Raw genomic sequence first — 27,565 nt, forward strand, 5'->3', positions numbered from 1 at the left:
CGACTTCCTGATTTTATGTACGTGACAGAGCGGGTCTCCGCACCAGGAATATATTGTCCACTCGGTACTGGTGTGCGTTCTGTCGCGTGATTTTCATTACTTGTACCCTTTCCACCTATTTCAACCTGCAACAAAAATTATGTCATCACCCTGCCTACCACCCGAGGTCACCAAAGAATGCTCTTGGACATTATCTTAGGGATGATAATTGAATTGTGCAAGCCTAAGATGATATATTACCAGTAGTCAACCCCGTCACTCTGGTGGGATTTCCAAAATGATGGCACCTCCGTTTCCGTAAAACAAATATGTTATACACGCCAAGGTGACAGTTGTTGGCCATCATTCAGTCCTATCAAGAGTGAGTAAGTTCAGGAGTAGATACCTAACGCGTTGTATAACAATAACAATCTGATATAAATATATATAAACCCTGACAGGTGACAGTTGTCAGTCGGTCTCTCAGACATAAGTGCATGCTGGGATACACAAGAATCGAAAGTGCCACCATCTTGGAAAAGACGCCCTATCACGGCAAGATGGTGTCACGACCAGTCACAACCAGTATACTGCCACCCTGACAGAATCTTGGGGGAAGTGACGGGATCTTGCAGGGAGTGACTGGATCTTGCAGGATGTGATGAGATCTCGCCAGAAGCGACAGAATCCTCACTGGAAGAGATGGTATCTCACAGGATGGGATGAGATCTCACTGGACATGACAGGAATGGGTTGGGGCGCTTGCACGGAGGAGAGTGAGGAAGAGGAAGGTAGCCGGGCGGTGGGTGATGTGAAGGGCAGAGCGGGAGAAATGGATTGACAAGCTGGAAAACAAACAACAAAAAGAGATACTTTCAACCATATTTTATAAACATTCTTTTGAGATGATTGGGGGTGGCCCTGAAAAGGGCCGTTGGAATAGTGGGAGGAAATACCATTGCTGTCCCAATGCAGAAGCATGTAAAGGTAGACAGTCACAGAAGGTGATGCACGCCTGATTCTCGGCATTCTGGGTTAAGCAAAAAGTCACATTTCATTTCTCTTGTGATTCCCTTGACAAAGAACACCGTCAAGGTGAAACAAGTGGGAACTACAACTCTTGGTACCACAGATGCATTACTGATGTGTCAACATGGGCTATTTACACAAAATAGGCATGAAACCCTCTCATGTAGGGCCCATCTCACCTTACTCAAATCATAGGGGTTGGTGGTGAGACCTGCCCTAAATGAGTGCGTTTGATTTTACGCCGCTTTTAGCAATATTCCAGCAATATCACGGCGGGGGACACCAGAAATAGGCTTCACACATTATACCCATGTCGGGAATCGCGTCTTTTGCATGACGAGCGAACACTTTAACCACTAGGTTACCCGAGCGCCCCCTGCCCTCAAAACGCACATTCACATTTGTATGGCGCCAAACTCCAAACCAGCTCATGTACTCATGGAGCTTACATATAACAAGGTTAATACTTGTCAAAGAGAAATGTTTTTAGTCTAGCCTCAAAGACACATAGGGTCTCTGCAGTTTTTAAGGTTTCTGGGAGTGTATTCCACAGCATAGGTGCTTGACCTGGAGAATGATCTAAAGCCATGTCCCTTTAATCTCCATCTTAGAACACTACACAAAAGCTGCCATTTTATATATTGTTTTCTCAGTAAACTTCAGATTTGCTTTCAGTCTGACAAATAACCCTGAACCTCCGAGGACATATATGTAACTGTATCTTTGGTCACCACGTTTTGTAACAAAAGCCCCATGGATCAAGGAATGAAGTTTTTTCCGAAAGTTTGTCATGTTGGATAGTGGTGTACAAAGTTGAAATATCAAATGTTTTGACAGAACTGAACATGGTTAATGTTAATTAGACAGGTGCTAGAAATGTTAGAAGCCAATATCATTCAGCCCAGTTCTTAAGGATGGCACTCTCCTATAGTCATGGTTAAAAAACGTGACAGCTCTTATTGCTTTGCCATAGATTATCGACACCTCAGTGCAGTTACCAACCAATAGTTTTCCCCTCTGAGGTTTTTTTAAGGTGTCCTTGATGCCGAGGCAAATACCATTCCATCCAGATATGTGTTTGTGAATGGAATCGCCTCCCTTTTGGCCTATAGAACAGCCCAAAGGCATTTCAGCAAAACATTAAACCAAAAAGATGGAGCATTGGATGGTCCAACAATTGTCAACAGGCTTTCGAAAAGCTCAAGCAATCCCTCACAACTGTCCCCATCCTTGTCTACCCTGATCAAAACAATCTCTTCATCTTTACAACTGATGCTTTTCAAACTGCAAAAGGGTACATCTTAGGCCATCTTGATTCTCATGGCAGAGAAGATGTGATATTTAATGGTGGTCACTCTCTCAATACAGCAGAAAACATTAAGGGAATCACACATTTAGATAGAAGGCATCAAAAGCTTCAGAGTGTACTTTGCAAATGGATCATTGCCAATGTCAATTCCACAACTACGCCTTTGACTGCCTCTTCTCGCAAATATGCACATTCTTGAGTCTGATTGAAATACATATTAAAATAAATAGGATAAACAAGGCATGATAATCCTATTAATGACTTGCCAGTCCTATTTATTGTAATGTTCTTCAATCAGGCTTTATGCTTCAACCTTCTATTTTGTAAACATCTATCTATCATCCTTCCACCTTGAACAGACATCAGTTATCCACAAATATCTAACTTCCCTCCTTTAATATTCTGTACATCACTTGCTTGATAACGGTCTGAGTATCTTCATTGTAAGAAAGCCATTCTATATCCATATCTCCCTTGTTTATCATGCCAACTTGTAAATGCCACTTAAACAAAATATGTTAGAAGCAGCCATTTAGATTTATTACTTGTACCTAATAGACTGAGCCTAACCATACCTCAGTACTCATTGAAACTTAACTCATTATCTAGACAATATTTACAACGAAATAAAAAGTGTTGACCTAAAATAAGAATAACATTTAAATCCTTCTGACCTTGAAACAAGAGAGGAGAGAGCTGTAGGTTCGTTTGGGTAACTCAAGCAAGTGTGCATAAGACTGAAAACCTAAATCAAGGTTACAACATTCAAGGCCTCAGTAAAGCTTTCAAAATGTTTTCTGGTAGACATGTGGAGGACATTTTCAAATATGACGCATCATTGACAAAAATTCTGTGAGATGCAATTGCCTATTTTGACTTGTACCATTGGTTCCCGGGTTTGTTCGGGTTAATAATTGCCTTGCTTTTGCATGTGTTTGTGACAGTTGCCACCAGTGGGACAGGATACGCTCACACTTCCGCGAATGCGTGGTATCATTACAATTTGATAGTGATTCATAAACACATGCTCATGATATAGTCGGAATCGTACAATCGACTCTGCTTTATGCAGGGATTCTATTGGATATGGAAAGGGTTTAAATATATATATATGCCTGCTGGCAAGGTAAAGCGTTTTAGTGCTTGACCATGGCACTTTCGAGAGAAGAAGGGGCTGTTAAGACAGTAATCTCGTCATTGCCTAACAAGAGTTGAATTTCATGCCGTTTTAGCTGATGTTTAAAAAAGTGCCTGTTAGGAAGGGAATACTCATCAGCGCTTGACCATGATACTCAATGGAGAAAGAACGGTGCTGACATTGATGCACGGTACCGCTGACACCTCTATGATTTCGTAATTCAACATTCGCGTGTATATGTTTGTTTGCAAGCGACAGCCACTGGGCTTGACTAGTGCTTTTATAAACGAGGTATACTGTGCCTAATGACTTGCGAATTTAAGATTTCCTTTGTGAGGTTAATTTGTGAAAAATATAAAAGCATCAAGAAGTGTATGCACTGTAATAATAGAAGCAAATATTAAAGTTCATGCATCGCATCCTTTGACTCGCTTTATGTTGCACACATGGACTGAAATGCATTCGGGACAGTCTCAATAACCCAATGCATATCACTATGACAGTACTTGAATATAAACAGAGATTACTACACGAGTGTTTGACAGATGCCATTAATATGGTTGTGAGATATGGTGTATTGCTGTATGCAGTAATCTGTGTCCCCCCCCCCCCTAAAATTACAGCTTTTTAACATCGTCTTTTTATTTTACAACCTAAGCCTATGAAACGGAATGAGAGCGTGAAATAACCCTCCAAACAGAGTCCAAAGATATATGTTTTAATTTCATCGCAACCTAATGTGCACTGTTTGGATTCACTAAACACAGGCCCTTGTGTCGTTGCTTAAATATTTCTAGGTCAACTGACACACAAAATGCACTATCCTATTATATCTTTACACAAGGGCAGACACTCTGTACAGCACCGCTAGCCTTGTATGACTGTTTCTAAAGTGAAATCACAAATCAGGCACAAAACTTCATATCTACCTTGTCTGGGGTGATTATTCTATCGATTTCAATATATGACACCTCCCAATTCTTTATTGCTATGAAAACTGGGTGTTCACTTAAAAAATCACACTGGTACTTTTCAAATGAAAACAATTCCATCTTTGGATTTCTGTCTATTTTATTCTGTTTCATGAGTGTTTCATGAGTATTTCATGTCAATTCATGTCAATTCCTCTCATTTCATGTCATTTCATTTCATGTCATTTCATGTCACTTCATGTCATTTCATTTCACTTCATTTCATTTCATGATTTACTGCAAATAAAGAAAAATACCATTACTCTAGATTGCAAATACAAATAAACTATACTCAAAAACATTTCTTTGCAAAAGAACATTGATTTTAGGACACATTAGGAAATTTATGGTAATTACAAAATGTTATTTACCAGAACCAATGTAATTAATTCAAATATATAATATCACAATTATACATCAAAACCTAAAGATATTAGTAAAAATGTTGTTGTATTTACCTTGTTGTTAACCACTTTTATCACATCATGTGGCTACCTAGCCAGCTACCATGTGGCTCTGTGCATGCCTTACATGCCTTGATTACATGCATCTATAAATAGAATAGTGGACAGCGCACCCCATTGGGCTTAAGAAAATGAAAATAGTCAACCCCGATCTATGATGTTGTTCAACATTAATCTAGATTTACTGGGAATGAGCCTGATGGTACAACGTCATTAAAATGAAACCGGACCATGACTGAAAAGACCTTTTTGAGACTGCAGACTATTTTGACACAGGCATTGGATTTGATCTGTTAATTTCATGATTTCAGGACATTCAACGCCAGCGTGTGAAAGAAATGCCACAGTTGTGGCCCGAAACAGTGGTTCGTGTATAATTTGCTTAATTGTGCGTGTTCTGAAATGAATTCCATCAAGATTGATAAGTTGTTATGTTCAAGTCCTGTGCTGTAACTTCACTGATGTCGGGACTTTGTTTTCGTGGCCTTTCGAAGGAAGGAGTGTTTCAAAAGCTCCATAAAATCCGTACAAAGAGAGATATATTGCTGGGTCCAGCAAATGTACCACCGAAGCCCTGTCTCTATGACTAACCACGATCCTTAATGCTTTCTGTCAAATAAAGCAACAAAACCCTTTCCATATCAAATAGAATTTTCTGCCTAAAGCAGAGTCGATTGTTAGATTTAGACTATATCATGACCAGTGTTTATAAATTGCTATCAAATAGTTATGATACCAGGTGTTCGTGAAAAGGTGAGCGTATCCTGCCCCACAGGCGGTACCCATCACAAACACATGCAAAGACAATCCAATTGTTCACCTGGAAAAACAAAAAAATTATGTCCAATGCAATTCCTAGTTTGACATGTACCATATTTCCCCGTTTTCTTTACGATGAACAACTGACTTGCTGCATGTGAATGTGTTTGTGATGTGATGGGTTCTACCGGTGGGGCAGGATAGGCTTAAAACACCACAAAAAGGCTACAAACTGGCGTCATTAGAAAGTAAGGTGACGTCATAAATGCCTAAACTAAAGTCAGGCAAAATATTTCCGTTTTCCCAAAATGTATACTTGTGTACATGTATATGTATTCCTTCTTCACAAATGCAAACAATCTGAAAATGCTTGATGCCAGATCCCTACGGTACATGTAGTGTATACTTTACTGGCTATGATGTATTCGAAAGAATTATCAAACAATAGTTATCATTGTGTATAATTCGAAGAATACTACATCTATTACATCAGTGATTAATCCCTCCCATCTCCCCAAATATCATCATCTAGTTGTTGAGGGCAGAGATATGCCTCTGTTGGGGGTTATGAGTTCCAATAAGTTATGGTTTCCCGCCTCACACATGCGAAGTTGCATTTCCTGCAAAGGATAGAGGTTTCCTCACAACTACTTGATATGTTGAGAGTGAAGAGGATGTCTGTTAAAAATTTATACATTTTTCATTGTGTGATTGTCTTCCTAAACAGGAACTTATGGCTATGGGTTAGCATTCTAAGAATTATACACAAAGATAATTATTGCTTGATGATTGGTTGTTGGACATTTTAAAGGTTTACGCCCCTATTAAACTTACCGATAACAACTTTTCCAAAAGCATTTTTTTTCTTTTTTCTCTGACTGTCCAGGGCCCTATAGCTGCACTACCTGTCACCTTCCGCACGGGTGGCCCAGTCGTCTAAGGCGCCGCGATTTGCTGTGCAGAGTTGCGTCCCTTGGGCACGCCAGAAACCTATGATTGTGGGTTCGAATCCCGGTTCGCCCCGATTATGTTTCTAGGTTTGTCAGCACCATACCCGTGCTCGTGGGTTTCACCGAAGTGGTAAACGTCTGAGACCTGCATCACTTCGGGCTTTCCTCCCACATTAAGCTGACAGGCCGTGATATAACTGGAATACTGTTAAAAGCGGCGTAAAACCCAACTCACTCACTCCTATCCAGGAGCCAAGGCGTACCCGACAGAGTTAGCTCCCCTGCAGTGTGCCCGGGCAGCAGAGATCCGCCAGTTTGCTACAGAAGCGCGGGAGTACAGTACACAGCAGTCGTCACCACTCGCCTCTTTCCGCAACCTGCAAGAAGACTCCACCCCTCACCAACTATTACCTAGACGCTGAAGAATCGCTGTCCAACTTTTTGACTTTGTGTACCTGACGACAGGAACTTATTGGGTCCAGGTGTGCATTGTGTCACGTCATTTCCATTACTTTTGACCTATTTCAAAATTATTTCAACTTGCAAAAATACATATGGTTGCTGTCGTCTAAACTTCACCCATGAGCTTTGTCTTCCGTCATCCCCCTAAGCTACCATCCGAGGGCACCAAAGAATGCTGTTGGACATTATCTCAGGATCGAAATTGTATTGTGCGAACCTAATTCGATAAATTACCTGATTAGTGTCATACCCTCAGAAGGCAGTGGCTGATTGGGCAAATGTGAGGCTCACATATTATTGGTAGACCTGTGGTTTTCACGGGAATGTATTAAATATCTATAACTGTAAGATTTCTGATGTGACGCATTATTGACATAAACATACACTGAATGACAACAGAAGGTCAATTCGTTGGGTGAGTGTGGGTGAGTTGGGTTTAACGCCGCTTTAAACAGTAGTATTCCGGTTTTATCGCGGCGTGTCAGCTAAATGTGGGAGGAAAGCCAGAGGTGATGCAGGTCTCAGACGTTTACCACTTCGGTGAAACCCACGAGCACGGGTATGGTGCTGACAAACCTAGAAACATAATCGGGGCGAACCGGGATTCCAACCCACAATCATAGGTTTCTGGCGTGCCCAAGGGACTATTGGACTCAACCCCAAAAAGAACTAGAATCTGTACTTGTTAAACTTGACCACTTTCTAAAAAGCATTGTGTATTCACCTTACATACAGCTCATCTTAACCGCTACTACAGGTCATAGAATTACATGATAACAATGAAGATTACTTTTATTAGGACATGAAATATCACACAACTGGGTGTGGTTGCAAGCAAATTGCCCATGTATTCTAGTAACTTGCCAACCAGCATGCTATAATCCCACTATTACATATCAGTCACATTCCTGCAACAGCTATGCATATGTTGAAATAAAGCCATAAAACCATTCCATAAACATAAGAGTCAGAGTATATTGTACAATGTCACTTATGCCTCAAATTTGGAAATGTTACCCACAATTGCTATAAAATTTGAAACACGAACGCTTTGCAGTGGCCTCGAATACTCTTACCCTAATCCAACTTCTGATTATGACCTTCTTTGAAAACTTCGTCGAAAGAGCGTGCTCGATTGTCCCTCAAAAGTTGTGAAATGTAGACACCAAGATGTTGGGCTGCAGGAATATTGCTCCACATAAAGGGAAAGTTGACCATTGGAAAGTTGAATTCATTCCTCCTGTCATACAGTCTTATGAATACTGTATATCACTCTGAATCTTAATGCACGGATTTAACTATGAAACAGATGAGGTTGTTTCTCTGGTCACTTTTCTTCCTAGTTCAGGTGGGTAAATCAATGGAAGGGATTTGGTTATTAAAAAATAATGAAAATTCTACAATGACACTGAAGAAAATGCTTGATTCTTATTGGTTAAGAAGAGGTTTCCTTTTTGCCACGGAAACTCCTTTTGAATATATTTAACCTTTTCACATAAAAAATCGTAGCTTGCATATCGATCCATGAACGATGGCTGCATACAAGCTGGTACAACACAGCTGAGAACAACGGCTGTTAAGTACCCATTGATAAAAGACCAAGTTGACAACGCCATATAACTTTTGACAATAAGAGACAGAGACGTCACACTTATTCCCACCTGACACAGAACTATCAAATATATTTACCCATATTTACGCTTCTGTTACTATTTTATCAAGTCAGGCGCCACTACGAAAAGTATTGAATTTCCCATTCTGTCGCACATTCCTATATGAAAATTTCAATTAGGATATGATTAAAATCGAAATGATAAACATGCATTTTGTGTTCCCATAGTGACAATATCTAAACGTGATTGAAGTGGCAATACATTTGTTTTCCATGTTCATGTCAATTGTCATTTATTTAGTTAAATTACCAGCTTATGTGAACATGGATCATTTCATCATTACACTGTCTGCATTTGAGAATAATTCCGTGATATTTATTTTTGTCATTGTTGTGAAAAGGCCATGTGAAGTCTGAAACTACCTGTAATCAACAGTGGCAGGTCAAAGGTTAGCACGTAAAAAACTGTGTGAGACTCGCACCTGTGTTTCGCTGATTCCCAAAAAATTTACTGGCTGAGTTCTCCTGTATTATAAAGACATAGTATTATTATAAAGCCCCCCACAATATGACATTATCGAAATCACTAACGAACTCTCAAAGATTCAGAATACATTAGCCGAAATGCCAAAAAAATCGCAAGTAAAGGAATTCATATCATCAACGGTAGATAACGCCGTACAGTCTCTGTGTCACCATTAAACATGAATTTAAAGAAGAGATTATCTCTGAACTAGAAGCTGATCGTCTGAAAAGTGACATTCTTGAGCTGCATCGTGAAAACACGAAACTAGTGGCGCGACTTGAAGACATAGAAACTATGATTTAGGATATGTGTACAAAATATGACCAAGTATCTGCCCAGTCAAGTGTCGCCCTCAGACTTGCAAATCAGAATGAACAGTTTTGTAGAAAAGTAGTATAGATGATGGGGGTTTTGCCGCAATCCACCATGAACCATTCCCGAACCCTATCAATGCTAAAGTCTTAAGTTTATGTGAATTATATGATGACTATCCAAGGATCGACAGGTCCTTTAAAGCTAAATTGTAATGAAAAGGGGTTCTGCCACAACCCGCCCTGGAAAAGGCCTGAACCCTATCAATGCTTCTACGGGGGTCTTAAGTTTATGTGAATTATATGATGACTATCCAAGGATCATAAGGTAAATTGTATAAAAATATTCTCTATTGTTTTTACTTGTGGTAATTCTCGTCATTTGATAATTTTGTCCCGGTGTAGGAGGCACAATCACTCCACAGGCTCACACGACTCTAGAGTCATTTGAGGCTAGGCTCAGATGACTCTCCTTAGGCCCACACGACTCCCCCATCTTAGGCTCAGATAACTTCACAGGCTCAAATGACTCCCCCATTTGTTTCGATGATACAGCACAGTATTTTCGATGATTGCTCCCCATTTTTTTACATATTGTGAAATTACCAGATTTTTTGCATTATAAGATTTTATGTGATAAATTTGAAGGACATTATCAAGTTATTTTGTTTAGACTTTTAAATACTGTTACATCAGCAACTAAATTTTCTGATCTCTCTGATGTGAGATTGATGTTTTACTGCAATATTTGTTTAACTTAGAAAATATTTGTATTCATTATTCTGTTTGATTTACTAACTTTGTAGTTCAAATAATACTGCACCTGATGTTTGACTGTAATGTCTGTAATATTTTTTAGAAAGGTCCTAATAATATTGGCCCTATGATCTGTTTATCAATCTTATTTCTTCATGGAAAATGTTGATATTCATGTACGATCATTATGTAACAAAATTAATGGAAACATTTTTAAAACATGAAAATAATTACTTTACCTAAAGTGATATGTTAATCAGTTTCCTTTTTGAGGTTATTTTTATCATCTTATTACCTTAAAGTAATGTTAAAGTGTGATTTGTGTTCAGAAATCATTTCTTTGTGCACGAAGTCGGCGCGGTCATTGTTTTATTGGGTTATAGGTGGCTGCTGCACTTAGGTCTCTTTATACACGAAAACTAATCGTCGTGTAATTTTAAGATATATCAGTGTGTTTTTTAAAAGTTACCTATTGTTTTTAATGCAGCGACTCGCAAATTACAATACACTAAATCTCGGTAACTCCCACGTACCCGTTTCTCAGTTTTGAAGCGATTTATCTCTTACTCTGTGTCTTAAGGACTGTAAAAACACTGACACATTTCCAACATCTTGACTTTTCAATTCAAATGAGAAAACCCAGGTAAACAATCAAGGTTACAACATTCAAAGCAAATCGTTCAAAAGGTATTTTGGTAGACATGTGGAGGACATTCCAAAATATGACACATCAGTGACAAAAACGATGTCCGATGTAACAATCTGGTGAACATTTGCCTTGCCTTTGCATGTGTTTGTGACGGGTGTTACCAGTGGGTCAGGATACGCTCACCTTTTCTCGAACACCTGGCGTTACCCCTGAAACTGCAATTTTAGCATTGCATATAACATTGACGAGGACATCGAAGATAGCTCATTCTTATGAACTTAATCAAAAGTTATAGAAAAAACAAGAACTTGGGTGAGTGTGAACATGGTTTGGCGACCTACTTCGCCTGCAGTGACCTCAATCTATATCAACCTGAGTCATGTTTGAGTTCTTCATTCGTGGTAAGCACATATGTCCCCAGGAAGGTAAGTCACTGTCTGGTCCGTCATGTATCATTGTAACTTCTATCTGAGACATGACAGGGCGAGATCACAGCCCCCATGTTTATGTATGCTTATAACATAGCGTAGAACATTGTTTGAACAGAATCGTGACTGACAATAGCAAAACGGGAGAAGAGTGAAACACATTGTGCTTGACTGGAAACCATTGCAGTGAAGCGGGTGGTCTACGAAATATGACAACAGCAGGTACGTGGTTGCAAACGGTAATCTTGTATTTTATCTGGATCCACACGACCAATCCGTACGTATGTTACATCGTCAACCAGTCCTTACGTATGTTACATAGTCAACCAATCCGTACGTATGTTACATAGTCAACCAATCCGTACGTATGTCACATAGTCAACCAATCCGTACGTATGTCACATAGTCAACCAATCCGTACGTATGTCACATAGTCAACCGATCCGTACGTATATTACATAATCAACCAATCCGTACGTATGTTACAGTCAACCAATCCGTACGTATGTTACAGTCAACCAATCCGTACGTATGTTACAGTCAACCAATCCGTACGTATGTCACATAGTCAACCAATCCGTACGTATGTCACATAGTCAACCAATCCGTACGTATGTCACATAGTCAACCAATCCGTACGTATGTCACATAGTCAACCAATCCGTACGTATGTTACATAGTCAACCAATCCGTACGTATGTCACATAGTCAACCAATCCGTACGTATGTCACATAGTCAACCAATCCGTACGTATATTACATAATCAACCAATCCGTACGTATGTTACAGTCAACCAATCCGTACGTATGTCACATAGTCAACCAATCCGTACGTATGTTACATAGTCAACCAATCCGTACGTATATTACATAATCAACCAATCCGTACGTATGTTACAGTCAACCAATCCGTACGTATGTCACATAGTCAACCAATCCGTACGTATGTTACATAGTCAACCAATCCGTACGTATGTTACAGTCAACCAATCCGTACGTATGTTACATAGTCAACCAATCCGTACGTATGTCACATAGTCAACCAATCCGTACGTATATTACAATCAACCAATCCGTACGTATGTTGCATAGTCAACTAACATCTAGCCTCTGAAATGATTTTTTTACAGTAAAAAACAGGTGTTAAATAAAATAAATTCTTTATAAAATATAATAAAAAGGAACCCAGAGGCTCTCTTCACTTTCAGATACTGCAGTAATCTAGACTTGCCAAATATTATAGACTTGCATGGGCTGTATTGGATATATTTGTTTCAGGTAAGACAGACTAGGTACAAAGGGATTATATCCATTGAACTGACCAATGCCAGTACAATACGCCTTCTCCAGAAATGAACATTTCTAAAATTATGACATATCCGTATCTTACTGATCCCATCTATGTTACCTTAGATGTCCGTGTATGCCCCCATTGACTTAATGACGTGACAACGAACGTGTTTTTAGGAAGACCTAGACAGTCAGTGTTGAAGGCAGCATATACAATTGTTAATCTACAACATCTTGATATAAACATTTTTATTTCCAAAAAGTGGAGGGATTGGCAGACAAGCAAATTGTGCTTATCTGAATGCCTCTCCCAAACATGATACAAATTACAATGTATTGATAGTGACATGAGAAATAGCATACATTGTATACTTGACATTAAAGACAAGTATTGTTCTGTAAGTGTTTAATTACTGGATTATCTTTCATAACTATAGTTACGTTATTTTTTACATCCAGCACATGTCAACAACATCGCAGTATCATATAGCAAAGCCAACATCTCAGACAAAATCTCTAAATCGGCAAGAAGACAGAATATAACTGAGCACTGATTTCAAGAATTTCAGGATTTGATACAGTCGTTAAATGTGAATTACCATATAGAATTGAATTTAAATCGTAGCCTTTTACGAAATAGTACATATTTTGCCTTACTGTACTGCTTAAGGGACACGTAAGAAAGAAATGAAGTGCATCTTCCGTGTGATAGCCACAACATCTCGGGCTGTCGGATATAAATCTGGCAAATTTGTCGGCATTAAGATCACTGCAGCCAAGCCTGAGACGGGAGTGTAGAACACGATAGAATCTTTATCCATAATTTACATCAAAGTATATACCATTCCTATCATTGCTTTTTATAAAACTTCCTAAGCCACTGGCATTGGTGTATTCAATAAGTAGTGAGTTCCAAATATTAACAGTACTGTATCTGAGATAAATGATTTGGCATAATTATTTGTTTTACACTTTATATTTTGCTGCTGTGAGCAGTTTCTCAAATTATAATCACTTGCATCCAACACTCTACTTGGAACTAAGGATGCCATTCAAATCAGATGGTTTTACGTGATGTTATAATGGAATATTTAAAGGCATGCAAGTACACGATATATTTGTACCGGTTCAAACATGGGAAACTCCACACTTCTGACACCTGAACTAGATGGTAAGAACCACAAGAACATTCCTTGTGGTGCTATACCCCGAATAAATACAACCACAAGAATATTCTCTGTATATTGACTTAAGACTGCACTGTGTCAACGCATACTGTCATAATCGCCAGATGATTCAAAATTCTTTTGTTAACAAAATATTGTAAATATTTGTTCATTCTTCTAAAATGTTCATGAGAAAAGACAATCCAAATCACCTTTTTATATTTTATATATATCTGTACCAAACTTGGAATATATAGGTTGTTTTTTGTCATTGACAGTGTTGGTATTTTTTGCAAATAAGTTTCAAAATACAAACCCATTAACTTCTTTGAGAGGCATTTAGAAGTTGGAGTACCAAGTAAGGCTAAGATATATGGATGAACAACTTCTTTATTACAATTAGGAGCGACGTTTCGGTGTAGGTTCTAACACTGTTATCAAGCAAGTGATGTAAAGAGTATGGTTGACAAGTATATATACAGGATAGGAGGCAGTGTTTATACAGTTGAGTAGGTTTAAGGTACATGGTATCTCAGTGAGCTAGCACTATTAATCGGCATTAGTCCGGACCGGTACAAGCAGCCACGCCCGCACGCACACACACACACACACACACACACACACACACACACACACACACACACACACACACACCCTATTATATATTGTACACTTGCATTTAGACTTGTGATATCTTCTTGTCATATTAATTGTTTATATTTCATATAGATGATTTTTGAACATGCCATGCCTGACTGACGTTGCTTGGCGATTTAATGTCGCATCATGGACACCAACAAACCAATGACGTCAGAGATCGACCTGGAACAGAAACATGACACAATCACCGATCTCAGAAAATTGTCGTAAAAGGCGACTAACGGGATCGGGTGGCAGGCTCGCTGACTTGGTTGATGCATGTCATTGATCCCAATTGCGTGGATCGATGCTCATGATGTCAATCACTGGATTGTCTGGTCCAGACTCGATTATTTACAGACCGCCGTCATATAGCTGTAATATTGCTGAGTGCGGCGTTAAACAACAAACCAACCAACCAACAGAAATCAATTTCAGCCAGCTGCACTGACGGCTGTAACCATTCCATGATATCGGTAGGTCTTTGCGCCCCGTGAGGGGCGGTCGGGTAGCCTTGTGGTTAAAGCGTTAGCTCGTCACGCCGAATACCCGGGTTCGATTCCCGACATGGGCACAATGTGTGAAGCATATTTCTGGTGTCCACCGCCGTGATATTGCTGAAATATTGTTAAAAGCAGCGTAAAACCAAACTCACTCACTCACTCACTCACTTTGCGCCCCGTGAAGATCTATTGTCATGATGTCAAACATGGATCGACTTGTCCAGACTTGAACTGGGAACATTGTAAGACGCCCACAACGACGTCCGATTTTGAAGAAAAAACACCAAAGGTTACGACTCACCTGGTGCAAACATCATGTTCGTTGTATGTCACGTTAATGGACATCAGAGGCTTTTTCTTAGTTGAATTCCCTTCTCTTCACACACAGACGGTAGAACACGAGTATACCGACGTTGTGGTGAATGCTGCCCTCAGCCATGCTTTCTGGGGGGGTACTGTTACGGTGGGGGTCGAGAGAAGGTGTAGACCCCCACACCATGACTCCACCCCACCTATCGACCCTGCTCACCACCCACAGAACTGAAATAGTCGTTGTTCCTACAAACCGGGCAGTTGTTTGTATAGTGATGAAGGTTTGCTACTCGCTGTATGGCCGTTCATCCAACGTTATGTCCCGGATGTGATTTACAGACATGACAACGCAAGACCACCAGGTGTCCGGGGTGTTGTAACAGAATCATCAGCATCATAACGTAAATACACTGCCCTGGACGACATTGCGCCCAAGGGGGGACATATCTGACTCTGCCACATAACCATTTCCATAATCATAAGAAATCCCTACTAAAAGAGTGACCATTGTTCCGACTATATCATAAGCATATGTTTACGAATCATTATCAAATAGTGAAGCTTCCGAGTGTGCGGTTGGTTGGTTGGTTTGATGTTTAACGCCGCACTCAGCAATATTCCAGCTATATGATGGCAGTCTGTAAATAACTGAGTCTGGACCAGACAATCCTGTGATTGATATCATGAGCAACAAACAACAAACAAACAATTGTTTTAGTACGTCACAAAAGCTTTTGCCTGATATGACGTTTCATCAGAAACCTAAAACAAAACAATTCTACTTCCTCATGTATCATTGTAAAACTTGTCAATTGTAGTCCGTAAGAGATACCCACATGTGACAGTATGTAACTTCATTTAGAGGCTGATACTTAATCATATTAGTACAAAGATGCTGTATTCTGCAATATTCAATAGGTCGGGGGTATGAGTCTGAAACTCAACAGTGGGGGAGTGAGTGAGTGAGTGAGTGAGAAAGCCCGAAGTGATGCAGGTCTCAGACGTTTACCACTTCGGTGAAACCCACGAGCACGGGTATGGTGCTGACAAACCTGGAAACATAATCCGGCGAACCGGAATTCGAACCCACAATCATAGGTTTCTGACGTGCACAAGGGAAGCAACTCTGCACAGCGAATCGCGGCGCCTTAGATGACTTGGCCACCCGTACCCCCCGACACTCAATTGACCATAGGTTGTACTGTTGGCATGGCATAGGAGTGTATTATACTTCTTAATTATCAATATACTGTTAATGTCAATAGGGAAAGGTTTGGTGGAGAGACTACAAGATGGCGAAAACGTCATCTGTGCGGAGGGATACATGTGGGAGCTGGAGAGAAGAGGTTTCCTCAGATCCGGGGCCTTCACACCGGAAGTAGTTATAGATCATCCAGAAAGAGTCCGAAATCTCCATGAAGAATTCGTCCATGCCGGAAGTGACGTTGTGGAGGCCTTCACGGTGAGAGAAGACAAACACGATTAGACGTTTAATTGAAAAAGATGTTTATTATCTTGCAAAACTAACGAAATTGTGCCTGTGTCGAAATTGTTGAATGAAACTTTCTTTTCTTTTCTTTAGTACTACGGCCACCGAGCAAAGATGCGAATGATTGGAAGGGAAGATGAACTGGAAACTTTAAATCTCGCAGCACTTAAGATCGCGCGAGATGTTGCTGACAGAACGGGGACTCTGATGGCAGGGAATCTTTCCAACACAACAACCTATGACCCAGGGAATCCTGAATCTATTGAGGAAGTCAAGTCTATATTTAAAGTAGGTGGTATAATGATTGTGTTTTGCAAAATATGTCCCTTGATTTGGTATAAAGTTCTTTTTTTTCAATTGTCTGCGGTGGTGCTGTCGATGACAGTATGTCAAAACTCGATGGCATGTCTGATTATAAGAATATGACCTTTTCCTTTCCTAATGACGTCATGCCATTGTATTCTTTTCCCTAGGAACAAGTGGAGTGGGCCGTGAAGGGGAGGGCGGACTACTTTATTGCGGAGACATTCGACTCGTGTAGTGAGGCCAGCCTCGCTCTGGAGGCCATCCGGAAGTATGGAAAAGGCACGTTATAATATATGTTACTTATTGGCGGACGTGTTTTGTCGAATACTCAGATGAGTCACGCGGCATCAAACTGTTTATGATTGCAGGTCTTCCTGCTGTGATCACAATGGCGGCGTATGTGCCGGACAGAACCACAGACGACGTCCCCTTCCCCCAGGCATTGAGGAGGCTAGAAGAGGAGGGGGCGGCGGTCGTGGGGCTGAACTGTGCTCGAGGTCCGGCCACCATGTTGCCACTACTGAGGCAGATCCGACAGACCTGTAAGGTGAGTCTTGGTCCCTGTCAGGGTTCAGTCTCTCTGGTGGATCCACAGATCAGACAGGCCTGTAAGGTGAGTCTTGGTCTCTGTCAGAGTTCAGTCTCTCTGGTGGATCCACAGATCAGACAGGCCTGTAAGGTGAGTCTTGGTCCCTGTCAGGGTTCAGTCTCTCTGGTGGATCCACAGATCAGACAGGCCTGTAAGGTGAGTCTTGGTCTCTGTCAGAGTTCAGTCTCTCTGGTATATCCACAGATCAGACAGGCCTGTGAGGTGAGTCTAGGTCCCCGCCAGAGTCCAGTGTCCCTGGTGGATGGACATATCAGACAGAGTCTCGGGCCATGATAGATTATCTCTGGTGGGTGAACAGATCAGACAGGCCTGTAAGGTGAGTCTTGGTCCATGATAGATTCTCTCTGGTGGGTGAACAGATCAGACAGGTCTGTAAGGTGAGTCTCGGGCCATGATAGATTATCTCTGGTGGATCCACAGATCAGACAGGTCTGTAAGGTGAGTCTCGGGCCATGATAGATTATCTCTTGTGGATCCACAGATCAGACAGACCTGTAAGGTGAGTCTCGGGCCATGATAGATTATCTCTGGTGGATCAACAGATCAGACAGACCTGTAAGGTGAGTCTCGGGCCATGATAGATTATCTCTTGTGGATCCACAGATCAGACAGACCTGTAAGGTGAGTCTTGTTCCATGATAGATATTCTCTGGTGAATCAACAGATCGGACAGGCCTGCAAGGTGTGTCTTGTTCCATGATAGATTCTGTCTGGTGAATCAACAGATCGGACAGGCCTGCAAGGTGTGTCTTGTTCCATGATAGATTCTGTCTGGTGAATCAACAGATCGGACAGGCCTGCAAGGTGTGTCTTGTTCCATGATAGATTCTGTCTGGTGGATCCACAGATCGGACAGAACGGCAAGGTGAGTACCCCTATTGTGTTATATACTTGGGCTTCAGCTGGAATGAGGACGCCTCTATGTCATGAACCTTGAACCCTGTGTTCCGATATCAGCTTTTTTGTTTGGTTGTGCGTGCATGCGTGTGTGCATGTGTCGTCTTTCGGCATATAGCAATGTTTAACATTGTTCGAATGAATTATTCCTGACTGTGTGATGTGTGAGATGCAAAAGTCCTTTTTCTTCACCCTTACACTTCAACACAAACGTCTGTCGAACTATTTTCTCTGACTGTCCAGGGCCCTATAGCTGCACTACCTGTCACCTTCCGCACCACGCCCCAACAGAAGTGCTTCCAGTGCCTCACAGACCCAGTGACAGGTAGGAACATGTGTTGATGCTAATCTCAATAGTTTCACTCTCCTTTCGTCTGAATAGTCCATTAAATTCCGAGTAACACACTTCACACCTATAAAGAGCATGATTATGATGTGAATGGATATATGGATAGCTTAAATACCCGGTCCATTTCCTATTCAGGAGCCAAGTCGTACCCGACAGAGTTAGCTCCCCTGCAGTGCACCCGGGCAGAGATCCGCCAGTTTGCTACAGAAGCGCGGGAGTTGGGCGTACAGTACATAGGTCTGTGCTGTGGCAGCGCCACCTACTATCTGAGGGAGGTCGCCATTGCTTACGGCCGCGATCCACCAGCAGCTAAATTTAAGCCAGAACTTTCTATGAGTATAGTAACAGGAGGCGGTAGAGGAGAAAGAGTGAAGAAAACACGAGCCTTCATGGTTGGGGATATTCAATGAAGCAAAGTCTCATCGAACCGGAAGCGCTAGTTCGTAAACATTAGTTCGTCATTAGAAGCAAACCCCTAATAAAGAAGTCCATCAAACATCACTGACTTATTGGATATACTGTCGCCGGTTTACCTCTAATATACTACTCAAAAGAAGTTGAGGAACATCCGATATTTTCATGTAATCTGTTATATGAGGGGCGGTCGGGTAGCCTAGTGGTTAAAGCGTTAGCTCGTCACGCCGAAGACCTGGGTTCGATTCCCGACATGGGTACAATGTGTGAAGCCCATTTCTGGTGTCCCCCGCCGTGATATTGCTGGAATATTGCTAAAAGCGGCGTAAAACCAAACTCACTCACTCACTACTACTAACACCGCTCCCTGAATGTTCAGCCCCTTCTCATTCAATACACAGCATGCTTGACATGCGGCAAGATGCCCTCACGTGTAGGTTCCACCAGTGTGTTACTTTATACTCTAATGATGTGTGTCATTATCACCATTACTGTACACTAGTTGTAACAGTCTTAATGCAGACTTTGTTTAAATTGTTTCTGTACCAGGCCCCTCCTAGGTGCATATGTCACGCCGAAGACCCGGGATCGATTCCCGACATGGGTATAATTCTAGTGTCCCCCGCCGTGATATTGCTGGAATATGTAGCTAAAAGCTTCCGATCGTAAAACCATACTCACTCACTCACTCACTGTTATATGAAAAGAATCGGGTATTCTTTAACTTCTTTTGAGTAGTTTATATCTGCTCTGATGACCCACTAGAGAGACGAGACTGTCATGGACTAGAAACGAAATATTGTTAGTGAGTACTGTAATCTTATCAAAATCAGAACTTTCAATCCCACACGACAGCGTGAATACCAGTATCTGACAAACCGTCCAAAAGAGGTGACCAGGGCGTCAGATAAACTTAATAACCAGTGCCCATGCTTCTACGGGTTTTTTTTCTTATAAGAGAGCAAAGCATTCAGAGAGGCATACCAGATTTCTGTATCTCGAAAACAAACTTAAACAGGCAGTTCCGAATGTAAAATAATAAGAGTAACGCTGTTATATTGTGGATAATACACGGTCGTTCCCGAGTGCCATGGCATCTACAACCAAAATGATATACTATCGAGAGTATATTTGTGATACATTTGTCCTTTCTGCAGATTTCCAAATCGCGAAAGTAAATAAAAGAAGACGAATGTTTTAAAAAATCTGATATATGATTGGTTCAGGAACCGCATCAACCTTATTTTCACTGGGTGGTGAAAGTTCACTGACACGACCATCTATGGTTTGTGTGTTTGGTGTCATGATAATGTTAACACTTAAGATTTGTTACAAGTAAATTATCATGGTCAGACAATATTTAGAGAGGACATGGCAGAAACGTCAGCACTACATCCCCACACCCATCCGGCATAGGGCACTGGGCCACTTATCCAGGCTTTTTAAGGAGCGTCTTTCAATTTTATCAGTAGCAACATCATCAACCGAAAACAACCTAGGCCCATGAAAGAGTGAGTGAGTGAGCATGGTTTTACGCCACTATTACAACATCCCAGCGGTATCACAGGACATCAGCGTTATGGAGACAGGGTGCGTTTTGTGATCACACGTTAACTTCCAAGTGATAAAAGAATGCAATAAATCCGCCGAGCAATTCGCGTTTTTTAGTCGCTCTATTTGTAGTGTAAACCTCATCTATTATAGTGTAAACCTCATCTATTGTAGGGTAAACCTCATCTATTGCAGTGTAAACCTCATTTATTGTAGTGTAAACCTCATCTATTATAGTGTAAACCTCATCTATTGTAGTGTAAACCTCATCTATTGTAGTGTAAACCTCATCTATTGCAGTGTAAACCTCATTTATTGTAGTGTAAACCTCATGTTTTATAGTGTAAACCTCATCTATTGTAGTGTAAACCTCATCTATTGTAGTGTAAACCTCATCTATTGCAGTGTAAACCTCATTTATTGTAGTGTAAACCTCATCTATTGTAGTGTAAACCTCATCTATTGTAGTGTAAACCTCATCTATTGCAGTGTAAACCTCATTTATTGTAGTGTAAACCTCATCTATTGTAGTGTAAACCTCATCTATTGTAGTGTAAACCTCATCTATTGCAGTGTAAACTCATCTATTGTAGTGTTAACTTCATCTTTTGTAGTGTAAACTTCATCTACTGTAGTGTAAACCTCATCTATTGTAGTGTAAACCTCATCTATTGTAGTGTAAACCTCATCTATTGCAATGTAAACCTCATCTATTATAGTGTAAACCTCATCTATTGCAGTGTAAACCTCATCTATTGCAGTGTAAACCTCAACTATTGTAGTGTAAACCTCATTTATTGTAGTGTAAACCTCATCTATTGTAGTGTAAACCTCATCTATTGCAGTGTAAACCTCATTTATTGTAGTGTAAACCTCATCTATTGTAGTGTAAACCTCATCTATTGTAGTGTAAACCTCATCTATTGCAGTGTAAACCTCATTTATTGTAGTGTAAACCTCATCTATTGTAGTGTAAACCTCATCTATTGTAGTGTAAACCTCATCTATTGCAGTGTAAACTCATCTATTGTAGTGTTAACTTCATCTTTTGTAGTGTAAACTTCATCTACTGTAGTGTAAACCTCATCTATTGTAGTGTAAACCTCATCTATTGTAGTGTAAACCTCATCTATTGCAATGTAAACCTCATCTATTATAGTGTAAACCTCATCTATTGCAGTGTAAACCTCATCTATTGCAGTGTAAACCTCAACTATTGTAGTGTAAACCTCATTTATTGTAGTGTAAACCTCATCTATTGTAGTGTAAACCTCATCTATTGCAGTGTAAACCTCATCTATTGTAGTGTAAACTTCATCTTTTGTAGTGTAAACTTCATCTACTGTAGTGTAAACCTCATCTATTGTAGTGTAAACCTCATCTATTGAAGTGTAAACTTCATCTATTGTAGTGTAAACTTCATCTATTGTAGTGTAAACCTCATCTATTGTAGTGTAAACTTCATCTATTGTAGTGTAAACCTCATCCAGTGTAGTGTTAACTCATCTATTGTAGTGTAAACCTCATCTAATGAGTCCATGGGGGTGGTCGGGTAACCTAGTGGTTAAAGCGTTCGCTCGCTACGCCGAAGACCCGGGTTCGATTCCCGACAAGGGTACAAAGTGTGAAGCACATTTCTGGTGTCCCCCGCCGTGATATTACTAGAATATTGCTAAAAGCGGCGTAAAACCAAACTCACTAATGAATCCATGTCTTGTATACAATTTACGATGTGGCTTTCTTTATTCTTTATTACGCACTGTTATCAAGAGTAACACGTTTTGGTATGGGATTTTGCGGAGGGGTAGCCTAGTGGTTAAAGCGTTAGCACGTCATGCTGAAGGCCCGGGTTTCATTTCCCACACGGGTGCAATGTGTGAAGCCCATTTCCGCCCTGATATTGCTGGAATGTTGCTTAAAGTGGCGTAAAACTATATTCACTCGCTTAGGTTCGCGATAAATACTATTCGTATGGAATAGTGTCACTATGTTCGAAGCGTCCTATAAATCCCCATTCCATGCTGGCTGTCGCGAAAACCCATTCTTCATACGCCGCTCTTCAGCAGATTCTCTCAACATGTGCACCTGTACAGGCGAGACGATGCCCCGCGATGTGCTGCCTGTGTTCCGGCTATGTCCAGACGTTGTTCATAGATACTTGTGTCAAACTGAGATGTTTTCAGAGTACTCATCAACTACTTGATTGATATACATCATAACCTTTGAGTTTGCAGACAGAATTTGGGCCTGGAACGACCTAGCAAATTTGCTAGGACAGCCATATTGCCGTAAGCTCATTCTCCCTTTAATCAGGGGAATACCGTGTTCTGGAGTGACGCATAACCGTAGTGATGCTTCGTCACACTAGGAAAGGCCAGCTGGCTCGTGTCACTTAAAATTTATACACAGGTCACATCAGCAATATCGCTCATACTAATATTTTCTTGTCACTCGACCCTCGATGAGATTAAGGTGTTCTCTTCCACTCCTGGCGTTTCTCGTAGAAACATGTTTCTCATAAACATGACCCCTCTCACCGACCTGTATTCTAATACATTAGTCTAGTAGTTAAGGAGTTTAATTACCCAAATGGTAAAATCATGTGCCGCTTTTTCAAGGTCATCTTTAAGAAGACATTAATCAACACTGATGTGTCATATATGTTGGACGCAAAGAAGCCTGCTCTTCGCTTGATCACAACTGTGTACTTGCAGCCTGAGAGTTATATTTAAATACCCAGACCCGTGAAGATTCCGGGGTAGAATAGGTCTTCAGCAACCCATGCTTGCCGTAAAAGGTGACTATGCTTGTTGTAAATGGCGACTAACGGGATCGGGTGGTATCGATCCCACTACCCCACTGTTGAGTGTCAGACTCAAACCCCCGACCTATTGTATATTGGAGAATACAACATCTTTGTACTGATATGATTAAGTATCAGCCTCTTAATGAAGTTACATACTGTCACATATGGGTATCTGTTTCGGACTACAATTGACAAGTTTTACAATGATACATGAGGAAGTAGAATTGTTTAGTTTTAGGTTTCTGATGAAACGTCACATCAATGTTAAATATATTCAGAGGCAAAAGCTTTTGTGACGTACTAAAACAATTGTTTGTTTGTTGCTCATGATATCAATCACTGGACTGTCTGGTCCAGACTTGATTATTTACAGACCGTCGTCATATAGCTGGAATATTGCTGAATGCGGCGTTAAACAACAAACCAACCAACCATTGATGAAGAGCAGGGCATCCATCAGTTTTCCCATGTGGTTGGTTTTGGTAGGCAGACGAAGCCGGAGGATAAAACTAAAAACATAAGTAAACATGAATATCTTATGAGTGAGTGAGTTGGGTCTAAGGCCGCTTTGAACATTATTCCAGTTATATTACAGCGTGTCAGTTTAGTGTGTGAGTAAACACTGAAGTGAGCACGGGTATGGAGATGATGAATTTAGAAACGTTATCGGGGCGAACCGGGATTCGAGCCCACAGTCATAGGTTTTTGGCATGCCCAAGGGACGCAACTCTGCACAGCGAATTACGGCGCTTTAGACGACTGGGCCACCCTTGTCCCCAAACAATTTATGACCCATGCATAACTTATATGTCATTTTCTGAAGTAGTCCCATATCCAAAGTCAAGTATTTATTCTAAAGGAGTCGTTGTTGTCTACTATAGGTGAGTACCCGTCTGTATACGAGGCGACCCTTGCAGTATATGGTCGTTGTACGTTGGATCAACTGGGAGTATTGCAGGTTGTAGTGCTATATGAGAGATCGCGGGGATCAGTTGGAAGTATTGCAGGTTGTAGTGCTATATGTGAGACCATGGGGGAGTATCGCAGGTTGAAGTGCTATATGAGAGATCGCGGGGATCAGTTGGAAGTATTGCAGGTTGTAGTGCTATATGTGAGACCATGGGGAGTATCGCAGGTTGAAGTGCTATATGAGAGAGCGGGGGGATCAGTTGGAATTATTGCAGGTTGAAGTGCTATATGAGAGATCGCGAGGATCAGTTGGAAGTATTGCAGGTTGTAGTGCTATATGAGAGAGCGGGGAGATCAGTTGGAATTATTGCAGGTTGAAGTGCTATATGAGAGATCGCGAGGATCAGTTGGAAGTATTGCAGGTTGTAGTGCTATATGTGAGACCATGGGGAGTATCGCAGGTTGAAGTGCTATATGAGAGATCGCGAGGATCAGTTGGAAGTATTGCAGGTTGAAGTGCTATATGAGAGATCGCGAGGATCAGTTGGAAGTATTGCAGGTTGTAGTGCTATATGAGAGATCGCGGGGATCAGTTGGAAGTATTGCAGGTTGTAGTGCTATATGTGAGACCATGGGGAGTATCGCAGGTTGAAGTGCTATATGAGAGAGCGGGGGGATCAGTTGGAATTATTGCAGGTTGAAGTGCTATATGAGAGATCGCGAGGATCAGTTGGAAGTATTGCAGGTTGTAGTGCTATATGAGAGATCGCGGGGATCAGTTGGAAGTATTGCAGGTTGTAGTGCTATATGTGAGACCATGGGGAGTATCGCAGGTTGAAGTGCTATATGAGAGAGCGGGGGGATCAGTTGGAATTATTGCAGGTTGAAGTGCTATATGAGAGATCGCGAGGATCAGTTGGAAGTATTGCAGGTTGTAGTGCTATATGAGAGATCGCGGGGATCAGTTGGAAGTATTGCAGGTTGTAGTGCTATATGTGAGACCATGGGGAGTATCGCAGGTTGAAGTGCTATATGAGAGAGCGGGGGGATCAGTTGGAATTATTGCAGGTTGAAGTGCTATATGAGAGATCGCGAGGATCAGTTGGAAGTATTGCAGGTTGTAGTGCTATATGAGAGATCGCGGGGATCCGTTGGAAGTATTGCAGGTTGTAGTGCTATATGTGAGACCATGGGGAGTATCGCAGGTTGAAGTGCTATATGAGAGAGCGGGGGGATCAGTTGGAATTATTGCAGGTTGAAGTGCTATATGAGAGATCGCGAGGATCAGTTGGAAGTATTGCAGGTTGTAGTGCTATATGAGAGATCGCGGGGATCAGTTGGAAGTATTGCAGGTTGTAGTGCTATATGTGAGACCATGGGGAGTATCGCAGGTTGAAGTGCTATATGAGAGAGCGGGGGGATCAGTTGGAATTATTGCAGGTTGAAGTGCTATATGAGAGATCGCGAGGATCAGTTGGAAGTATTGCAGGTTGTAGTGCTATATGAGAGATCGCGGGGATCAGTTGGAAGTATTGCAGGTTGTAGTGCTATATGTGAGACCATGGGGAGTATCGCAGGTTGAAGTGCTATATGAGAGAGCGGGGGGATCAGTTGGAAGTATTGCAGGTTGTAGTGCTATATGAGAGATCGCGGGGATCAGTTGGAAGTATTGCAGGTTGTAGTGCTATATGTGAGACCATGGGGAGTATCGCAGGTTGAAGTGCTATATGAGAGAGCGGGGGGATCAGTTGGAATTATTGCAGGTTGAAGTGCTATATGAGAGATCGCGAGGATCAGTTGGAAGTATTGCAGGTTGTAGTGCTATATGAGAGATCGCGGGGATCAGTTGGAAGTATTGCAGGTTGTAGTGCTATATGTGAGACCATGGGGAGTATCGCAGGTTGAAGTGCTATATGAGAGAGCGGGGGGATCAGTTGGAATTATTGCAGGTTGAAGTGCTATATGAGAGATCGCGAGGATCAGTTGGAAGTATTGCAGGTTGTAGTGCTATATGAGAGATCGCGGGGATCAGTTGGAAGTATTGCAGGTTGTAGTGCTATATGTGAGACCATGGGGAGTATCGCAGGTTGAAGTGCTATATGAGAGAGCGGGGGGATCAGTTGGAATTATTGCAGGTTGAAGTGCTATATGAGAGATCGCGAGGATCAGTTGGAAGTATTGCAGGTTGTAGTGCTATATGAGAGATCGCGGGGATCAGTTGGAAGTATTGCAGGTTGTAGTGCTATATGTGAGACCATGGGGAGTATCGCAGGTTGAAGTGCTATATGAGAGAGCGGGGGGATCAGTTGGAATTATTGCAGGTTGAAGTGCTATATGAGAGATCGCGAGGATCAGTTGGAAGTATTGCAGGTTGTAGTGCTATATGAGAGATCGCGGGGATCAGTTGGAAGTATTGCAGGTTGTAGTGCTATATGTGAGACCATGGGGAGTATCGCAGGTTGAAGTGCTATATGAGAGAGCGGGGGGATCAGTTGGAATTATTGCAGGTTGAAGTGCTATATGAGAGATCGCGAGGATCAGTTGGAAGTATTGCAGGTTGTAGTGCTATATGAGAGATCGCGGGGATCAGTTGGAAGTATTGCAGGTTGTAGTGCTATATGTGAGACCATGGGGAGTATCGCAGGTTGAAGTGCTATATGAGAGAGCGGGGGGATCAGTTGGAATTATTGCAGGTTGAAGTGCTATATGAGAGATCGCGAGGATCAGTTGGAAGTATTGCAGGTTGTAGTGCTATATGAGAGATCGCGGGGATCAGTTGGAAGTATTGCAGGTTGTAGTGCTATATGTGAGACCATGGGGAGTATCGCAGGTTGAAGTGCTATATGAGAGAGCGGGGGGATCAGTTGGAATTATTGCAGGTTGAAGTGCTATATGAGAGATCGCGAGGATCAGTTGGAAGTATTGCAGGTTGTAGTGCTATATGAGAGATCGCGGGGATCAGTTGGAAGTATTGCAGGTTG

General features: G+C 41.4%; 1 protein-coding gene across 3 annotated transcripts; it reads left to right on the forward strand.

Moving 5' to 3' along the window:
* Positions 1–11,267: 11,267 nt before the first annotated feature.
* Positions 11,268–19,388, forward strand: LOC124140312 (betaine--homocysteine S-methyltransferase 1-like). Of its 3 annotated transcripts, XM_046507829.2 has the most exons (8): positions 11,281–11,340; positions 11,462–11,565; positions 16,519–16,715; positions 16,836–17,030; positions 17,216–17,327; positions 17,417–17,595; positions 18,799–18,880; positions 19,040–19,388. In XM_046507829.2, exons 2-8 carry the CDS (start codon positions 11,553–11,555, stop codon positions 19,312–19,314), a joined length of 1,053 nt encoding a protein of 350 aa, XP_046363785.2. In that variant the 5' UTR covers positions 11,281–11,340; positions 11,462–11,552; the 3' UTR covers positions 19,315–19,388. The 3 variants fall into 3 exon arrangements, with proteins under 3 accessions (XP_048240618.1, XP_046363785.2, XP_046363786.2); XM_048384661.1 differs by lacking the exon at positions 11,462–11,565 and having other exon boundaries at positions 11,268–11,340; XM_046507830.2 differs by lacking the exon at positions 11,281–11,340 and having other exon boundaries at positions 11,373–11,565.
* Positions 19,389–27,565: the final 8,177 nt, after the last annotated feature.

The sequence above is a fragment of the Haliotis rufescens genome, unplaced genomic scaffold, assembly GCF_023055435.1.
Source record: "Haliotis rufescens isolate VD_foot unplaced genomic scaffold, xgHalRufe1.0.p SCAF_5, whole genome shotgun sequence".
Taxonomy (NCBI): domain Eukaryota; kingdom Metazoa; phylum Mollusca; class Gastropoda; order Lepetellida; family Haliotidae; genus Haliotis; species Haliotis rufescens.